At 44.9% G+C, this 9,232-nt stretch overlaps 1 protein-coding gene across 1 annotated transcript in view; it reads right to left on the reverse strand.

The window, feature by feature from the left end:
- PLD5 (phospholipase D family member 5) overlaps nt 1–8,423 on the reverse strand; it is a 489,683-nt gene extending 481,260 nt beyond the window's left edge. The window contains exon 1 of the mRNA XM_004283493.4: nt 8,032–8,423. Within this exon, the coding sequence (XP_004283541.3) occupies nt 8,032–8,220 (189 nt within the window). The 5' untranslated portion in view covers nt 8,221–8,423. The remainder of the gene's footprint in view (nt 1–8,031) is intronic.
- Between the last annotated feature and the right edge of the window lie 809 nt (nt 8,424–9,232).

The raw sequence follows: 9,232 nt of genomic DNA on the forward strand, positions 1-9,232 counted from the left end.
CTGTCACTTTTGTCATAAATCAAGAACCTGTCAATAATAACATATACACAGGTCTGTTTCTGCACTTTCTGTTGATTGATCTATTCAATTATCCTTACACCGATACCACATTGCTTTAATTAATCTAGATTTGCTATCTGGAAACAGTCGACTAAGTTGTTCTTCATCAAGACTGTCTTCTCTATTCTTGGCCTTTTGCATTTTCATACAAATTTTAGAATCACTTTTCAACATATACAAACTTGTTGGGATTTTAATTGGAATTGTATCTACTCTATAGATCAATCTGGGAGAAAATTAAAAAGAAGTCTTATCAATCTCCTTAAGTATTTGATATTTTTATGCTAATGTAGATGGTAACAGTTTTTAGTTTTATTTTGGAATTGTTTTTTCATAATTTAATTTTGTATAGTAACTTTGTATCCAGTGGCTATGATAAATCCAGTGACATTATTAATTCATTAAGTGTTATCTGTAGTTTATGTTGTTCAGATGTACAAAATAATGTCATCTGCTAATGACACTTTTACTACTTCCTTTGAATTCTTACTCTTGCCTTACTGCATTGGTTATGACCTCCTGTACAATGGTAAACAGAAGTGATGATGACGGACATCTATGCCTCACTATCCAGGGAGATATTTTTAAATATTTCACCATTAACTATGATTCTTTTTAAAGAAACTCTTTATCAGAATAATGAAGTTTCCTTTTATTTCCAGTTTGTTGAGAATTTTATCATGCCTAAGTATAGAATTTCATCAAACACTTTTACTTCATTTATTGAGATATGGGTTTACTTTCATTCTGTTAATGTGATAAATTACACTGACTTTTGAATTTTATATCAACTTTGTATTACTGGAATAAATTTAACTTTGTTACAATATGTAATCAGTATACAACAGGATTCATTACCTATTTTATCCTTGTCTAAACAAGTCCTTTGAAGACAGGGTTTTATGCTACTTTGTATTTTTCTGTATTATTCATAACACTGTAATCATATTATAACTATATTTATAAAATTGTAAGCATCTTGAGAGAGGGCAAAGACTTGCTTTGGTCTTTGTATACTCTCTACTGTTTGGAACACAGTATACATCACATAAATGCTTGTTGAATGAAAGTCCTCATAATCTCCTAACAAAGTGTCTTTCACATAAAAGTCACTCTAAATAAATATCTGTTGATGATGAGTGTGTCAGTTAGCGCTTTCTTTACTTCAATGAGTCCCATTTTCTCAATTTAATTCCTCATGTTATAACTGTAAGAGCCCTAACAACTTATTGGCAGGAGCACAATTATAGCTCAATTCAGAAAAAGAATATGTTCACAAGTTTCACCATCTACTCTAGAGGATAAAAAACCATATTTATCACCCAATTGCCATGACATCCAGTCCCATGATACCCAGTCAGGTAGTCCAGCTTGGGCCCACTTCATATGTTAGGCATCAGTGAGATTTTCCAAAGTACATAAGTACACCTGGGAAAGTTTCCCATGTTCTTCATTCTGCTTCATAAGCCCTGCTTAACAGCTTGATTTGTGATTTTAGAAACTGGGCTCTTTTGTCTCTGTTTCTGAGAAAAATTTAAACATACGTTTTTGGTAAAAAGGTCTGTCTCTTCACAACCACTGTGTGGCATTTCAACTGTAACTCAACATTTATGTTGTACTCTCACAGCACAATTTATGTAGGTATGAATTTGAGACAATCCGTAACTTTAAATGTCCCCAACACATACACTTGAAGCAACATCTCTGGGTTGCTACTTTACCACAAATTCTCTCTCTGCCTAACTATGCCATCTATCAGTCAATTCAGTACAAGAACATAACATATTATAGTTACTGTCTTGTTCCAGAAATTCAAAAGATTCATCAGATTTCTTGACCTTTAGAGCCAGAACAGAAGAACTGGAAACTGTTACATAGGCTCAAACCTGAGACAGATACAGAAATCTGTGAGGAGAAGCGAAAACTTTCAGAGAAACTAGCCAGAGGAAATAGGTAGTGGCTATTACATGGAAGAAGGGAAGAAAAAAGGAATCTTAGCTTCAGTAGTCTTGAGCTTCTCAAGTTAAATATATTTAATATATCACTGACAGTGATTATGTTAAAATAACTCAATAAGCCATACCCAACAGAGTTCAAAGAAGTCAAAGTTTCTTCAAAACAAACTGAAGTGTCAACCCACTGTCCATTAGTAGAATAAATATATGCCACCTAAAGTAATGACAAATACAATAATGGACACAACACTGATGCATTAGAACACACTCAAGAGACATCTAGACTTTCATTTCTTGACGCATGGGTTAGAGAGGCAGAGAATTCTGCCTCAGCCTATTCTGTTTATCTAAAGTCACAGTAAATAATCCTGGTAAATGTTAATGTTCTTAAATGTTTGCCAGACTAAAATTATCCAGTCTGGCCAAAAATACATAAACATAAAAAAGGATATTTTCTCCTTGTTCATTTATTTGTTTCCTTGGTTAGTTGGTTGATTTTCAATGGTACATTTTAAAGATGCATTCCCTTAGGTTGAACTTTGTCTTTTTGTGCTTTACTGATCTGCTCTGTGGAGTATAATTACTTTCATGAATCTGCTCTGTGGGACATAAATAACATTACATAATATGAGCCTAGACCACGGTGACCAAGTTTGCTCCAATCCATTTATTCTTCTTTGCTCATCATGTGAATAATTTATTCCAGGAGGCAAGTGTGCACTTGGCATTTATCTACTATTCACTGGTAACATAAACTCTATTTAAGTGTGAAAATTCACACTTAGAGAAGACAATTTTTTTTTTTTTTAGTGAGGCACTTACTAAACCAAGCAAGACACTAGGACTCACTACAAGTGTGCACATTAAGGATTCTGTCTTCTACTCTTTACAGTTTCTCTCTTCTGCTTTCTCTTTCCATTTTAAATAGGCTTTCTGAGCCACCATGCCGATAAATATCACCACCAGCGCAAAGCTGGGAAGGAAAGCAGAAGTTGGGGACAGGGCAAGGAGTTGGTCTCCACTAGCAGAGCCCACAGAGAGAGTGAGAACAAGAGTCAGCCTCAGAATGGCCAGGCAGGGAACAAACAGGGGCCCACTGGCCCAGGAAAGAAGCCCCCAGAAAATGGACCAGAAGCCAGGCAAAGAGGCAACTTAACAGGCCAGGAATGGTGAGCTGGCCTTGCTGACAAAAAGACCCATACACTTCTGGGTCCAGAACTATAATTCCGGCAGGCTCATCTCAAATATGAAATCTGGAAGCTCTTTGGGTGGAGAGTGCAGGCTCAGCCAGGCAACACCTGAGCAGCAATTATACCTATAGGTATTGTGTGTTGAGCACTGAGCACGGGCCATATGCTGTGCTAAGAGCTTTATGTCTCATGGTCATCCTTACGAGCTAGTCATGGATGTTCTCTTTCTCCTTCTTTTGGGTCTTGGTTGAATGCACCTTCCTCACCCCCTTTCAAGAAAGCCTTGGCCAGGAAACTTTCTTTGGCCAACTATCATGAGTCAAATAGATGCACCACTTCTGGGTAGAAGTACTGAAAGGCATCACATGATTCACCAGCTTCCCTTCAGCTGACTTGACAATCATGAAAACAAGTATCAGGATGGAGCTCCCAGCAGGCCAGGCAACTAAGATGTGGAAAATATCCTGCTGCTACGGATTGGATATCTGGATGCTTATGCCCCCCTCCACCCCAGCCGAATTCACGTGTTGAAATCCAATCCTCAATAGGCTGGCATTTGGAGGTGGGGCCTTTGGGAGGTGATCAGGTAATAAGGCTGGAGTCCACATGAACAAGATAGTCTTCAGAGAGCTCCCCCATCACCATCACCACCACCACCACCACCACCACCACCACCACCACGTGAGGACTCAGCAAAAAGACGGCTATCTATGAACCAGGAAGCAGGCCCTACCAGACATCAAATCTGCCTGTGCCTTGATCTTGGACTTCCCAGCTTCCAGAACTGTGAGAAATAAATGTTTAAAAGCCACCCAGTCTGTTACAGCAGATCGAACTAAGACACCTGCCAACCTGCACAGGTGAGAAGAGTGAAGAAAAATTTATTTTGTAGTACTTACTGAGCCCCTGCCATAAGGGGACTGTGCATCACTGGAGTATAGGCATGGACTGTCTCCTTGAATCACCCAGTAAACCTGCAACTCCTTATGGAGGACTGTGAATGTACATCCTGGTGACTGTGGGTCCTTTGCCCAGGCCTATCTAACCAGAGCCCCACTCTTAACCACACTGTGGCAAAAGCTAACTGAACAAGCAGGAGAGAAAATAAGACACCCCCATCTCCATAAACCGCATCAGGAACTTCTACACACACAACTGACATCAGGCCAGGCGACTTAGCGGAGTAGCCACTGCAACTCTCTAACTTTGTGGAAAAAAAAAAAAGTCAATCAAGGCATATACCACCAAAGGACACCAGCCTAATGTTACACCGTCCTCTGGGATAGCCAAACTGTATTAAATGGTGACTCTCAAAGTGATCCAGCCCCAGGGAGGGCTGACAGAGCAGAGTGGGTTAGAGTTGAAAAAGTGGCCCCATGCTCCTCTTCTTTGCTAGATCATAACCTTCACTTTTACATTATACCTAAAGTAAATATGGGATCCTACAGAGAATAAGACTTCCATTGTTTCCCAAACCTAATGCCTTCTAAAGCCATTGGTGTTATGAGGCTGAACAGGAGGCGAAAGATTCTAAGAACCAAGACACTATTTGCAGCTAATAAGACAACATTCTACGCAGGGCCCAGAAATTTTACTTTTTCCTGAAATTTACAAGTAGAGTTCAAAATCTAGAATTCATGGTATAAACATAACTTCCTTGTATCTTCTAATCATGACTTAAGAATGGGAGAATTCCCTCACATACATTTATTTCTTAATGGGTATTCATCTTAAGTATCAACCAACCAACAACAGGAGACCTACTAGAGAATGGACTTGAGGATATGGGGAGGGGGAAGGGTAAGCGGTGACAAAGTGAGAGAGTGGCATGGACATATATACACTACCAAACATAAGGTAGATAGCTAGTGGGAAGCAGCCGCATAGCACAGGGAGATCAGCTCGGGGCTTTGTGACCACCTAGAGGGGTGGGATAGGGAGGGTGGGAGGGAGGGAGACGCAAGAGGGAAGAGATATGGAAACATATGTATATATATATAACTGATTCATTTTGTTGTAAAGCAGAAACTAACACACCATTGTAAAGCGATTATACTCCAATAAAGATGTTAAAAAAAATTTAAAGATGGGTTGAATGTATTCCAATCCTTAATCATTCAATTTCTGTCACTTTTCTCTGGTCCAATCTGGGGATTTGTCCTGCAGCCTTTAAACTAGAAAAGGAGAGGTAAACTATTCTCATTTTTAGCAAATTGATTGGAAATATATTCTCTAGCTGTCACTTTACATTGTGTTATTGACTTTCAGATTAAGCAATGCCTCTGAAGTCTGGACAGAGTCCACACTCCGTTATTGGGATGACTGAATATGCGTACCATTTGAAGCCATAATTTATTTATGGCCTTAATACTGGATTGGCTTTTAAAGCATGAGCAAAATAACAGTAGGCTGTTCTCATGCATATGATCTCCATTATAATTATTCATTTTTTAACATAATAAAAATGGTAGTCATCCATTTGATTAGACAGATCAAAGGGGTCAAACTACCATATATCACCTTTGAATTTCACATGATACACTCATCCTAATCTCTGCAACATCTAAATCTGAAGGTGTCACATGTGTTCAGAATGTTGTCTATCATAAAGTCAACATTATATTTTCATGCTTTGTGTGGCAATAACATACTGGGTTATATTTGTTATGGGTTTTTAGATTTTAAATATCTAATTAGAAATTAACATCAAACTACTTGAAACATCGTAGTGTAGACAACATAGGACAGATGAGCTTGAATGAAAATAAAATTACATTGTTATGCTAATTTAATTTTCCATAGCACTTTCATAAATATTATTTCACTAAAGTGTTTGTAGATGTTTCAAAGGGGCAAGAGAATATCACAAAAAAATGTCACTGGAAGCAAAGCCCCCTTTCTAACTGAAAGCAAGTGTACAGGAAAATATCAGAACAGAATATGTTTCATGATATGTATTTGAGAAAGCAAACAAAACTGTTACTTTGATTTAAATAACAAAAGAGGTAATTTTTCAAAAAATAAGTACAAGGTTCTATTTTGGAGCATCTGAGTGAAGAAGAAAGCATAGATCCTTATGTGCAAACAACCAGATCTCACTTTCCTTGGTCTCTAACCCTCAGCAGGCACTGAGCATCCTATACTCATCCACAAAGGTGAGGCTGCCGTGGCCCACCCTGTATGACTTAATACTTTCAGTGAAAATCTAAAAGTGAGAAACCATTTAAGTATAATGTGTGCAATGTCTGTGACTCAAGGAGACATAGTCGTAAAAGGTGGCAGTATTGATTTTCAGTAAGAAAATAAAGGAACTAGACCAGCTAAAAGCACAAGCTGCAAATGAACACATATTCAGAGTGACACTGAAATGAAGACATACTCTATCACCATCCTAAGGGCAGACCATTCTCCCTAGTACTCATAAAACGACATCAGGATCCAAATTACAGGAAGATGCTATTTGCCCCTCTTTAATAACCACAGGTTCCTTCGCTAATTGTGGAGCTTGCATTTTTAAACAGATACTGCTGCCTTTCAAACAACTTGCATCCTAGAAATCTCCTTCAGTTACTTCCATAGTCTTAAGGATCTGAGGCATCCATTTGATATTGTCTCTACACACAAGACAGCATGCACCCCAATTCAAATCTTTAAACCTGCACTTTCGGACTTGATCAGGCCCTAAGAGAAAAGGCAAAGACCTTCCTTTCAGACTGGGTAAGAGAAATACTCCTTTGCCCTCTTCCTCCTGGGAAGCTAGTTGCTGCTGAAATGCCCAAGAGAAGAGAAGCGCGCGGAGTAGGGGGTGGGGGGCGGAGGAGACGGGGGAGGGGTAGGTCCTTGCGGCGGTAGATGTGTGAGTTCCAGAAGTTCTTTCTATCATAATTGGCGATGTGACCCAAATACAAGGAAACCTCCACATTCCATTAACAGACTCAATTTGGATTATGCAGCTCCGCGGAAAGAAACGGCATTTTCTCTGTAGCCAGCTGTGCTGCCCTCGAGATAACTCTCTTAGTTTCATGTTAACATTTGGTTAAGGAGATGCTGATGGGTCAGATTTGATACTGTGAATCCACTAAACGCCGTTTTACAGGGACTTTTTCTCTCCTGAATGGCGAGCCTAGTGGCTCGGCCCCAGCGCCAATAACGTTTCCGGCGAAACACGCACTCTTTGGGAGACGGGGTCCCCGCTCGCCAGCCCCCACCCTCCAGCGGCGAGTCCCGGGAGCAGGGCGACCTGCTCTTCCTTTCTCTGTTTCTCCTTGCAATGTGCAAACCCCTCCCTAGCTGGGCGCAAGTAGAGAGGACCGCCACCTGCTCATCCCAGAGGATACGCTGCAGAAAACTCGAATGGATCTTGCGCGGACACAGGCTGGATGCCAGCGGCGACAACTTTACGGATTTGTTCATGTTAGTTCTGGACCGGGTAAAATAGCCCCAAAGACGCGAGCAAACGCCCCTCTGAAGCCCACTACCGTGCAACACCGGCTCCTTGGAGCCACGCTGGGGCAGTTCCCCTTATTGCTCACCCCACAAACGCACTGCGAACGACCCCCCCCCCCCCCCGCCCGCAGTGGAAGCCCGGAGAGGTCGAGGTGTGCGGGGCCAGGCAGTGCGTAAGGGAACAACCCCGCCCCGCCCCGCCCCTCCCCTCTCCGCAGCCCGCTCCTTCCCGGCAGGAAAGTGCCGGAGAGGGCCCGGACGGGCGTAGGACCCAGACGCCCCGGCCCCAAGCCGGGCCGCCGGCGGGGTCCCCGCGCCCGGCCCAGGGGCGCGCGTGTGGCAGGTGCAGGGCCGCGGTCGGGGGAGCGAGCCGCGCTTACGTGCTCCAGCTTGTCTTTCCTCCGGAGCCAGACGCTGGCGCTGTAGTCCTGCTGCTTGACGCTGCTGTAGAAGTTCGCGCCCACTCGGGTCAGGCTCGGCGAGGGCTCCTTGGGGCGGCTTTTCAGCCTCATCTGCTCAAAGCCCTCGTGGGGGGAGGCCGAGAGCCACTCGTGCTGCCGGATCTCCATGCTGACATGACCAGGCGGCGGCCGGCGCGCAGCGAGCTCGGGATGGGCGTGCGAGAAGCCGGCCGGGGCTGAGGGAGGAGCGAGCGGGCGCGGGCAGGGCGCGGGGAGCCGAGCGCGGGCAGGGCGGGGTGAAGCGGACGGGGAGGGAGGGGGAGGAGAAGGAAAGGAGGGGAGGAGGGAGAGGAGAAAGATGGGGCAGGAGGGAGGCCGCGAGCTAGGCGTAGGCGCAAGGTGCGGGCGGCTGCGGTCCCGTGTGGGCGCTCAGCACGCCGGCCCCCGGCTGAGTGCGGCGGGAGGGGGCGGGGGAGTGGGAGTGGGAGGGGCGGCGGGAGGGGGAGGGGCGGCGCGCGCCTGCAGGTTGGCGCAGTGAGGAGGCAGAGGGCTGCGAGTCCGACCGCCGCCCCTCCCCGCGCGCCTAGGCCAGCGGTGGCCGAGCGGCGGACCTGCCTTCCGTAGCCTTCCCTCAGCCGGGCTCCGAGTCGTCCCCTCGCATTTTTACTTGAAAGCGAAGAGCAGCTGGAGAAGTCGGCGCTGTCTCCGTGCCCCCTCCCTCCTTGGCATCACCCCGCCTTTCCCCCACTCGCCGCCTCCGACCTCTGCCTCCCCTCTTTCTCAAAGTTCAGTAACTTCCAGCCTCAGGAGCCCATTTGTCCCACCCTGGGGGACTCCGAACAGAGGGTGTCCAGCAACCCCAGAAAATGGCCCCAAGGACGAGTGTCGAGCCTGGCACGATTTCCTTTGGAGGGTGTAGTGATGCAGACCCTCCCGGTGCGGTAGCCCAGCGGCGGAGCGTAGCTCCTAGCAGCCTAGCCCCTCGGATCCTGGGAGGGCGATTCCGGACCCCTGCTGCAAATACTCCGCCTCCACTCCGTTCTGAAGGCTCTGGGGCCCGAGAACCGTGCGGTTCTCTTCTTGATTCCGGGCTCCCAGGGCCAGGTTTTACATCCCCAAAGCTTTTTACCCGGGCTTTCCCTCCCAGGCCCAGACTTAAGACAGGCTGCCTCGACGATTT

The sequence above is a fragment of the Orcinus orca genome, chromosome 1 (assembly GCF_937001465.1).
Source record: "Orcinus orca chromosome 1, mOrcOrc1.1, whole genome shotgun sequence".
In the NCBI taxonomy this organism is placed as follows: domain Eukaryota; kingdom Metazoa; phylum Chordata; class Mammalia; order Artiodactyla; family Delphinidae; genus Orcinus; species Orcinus orca.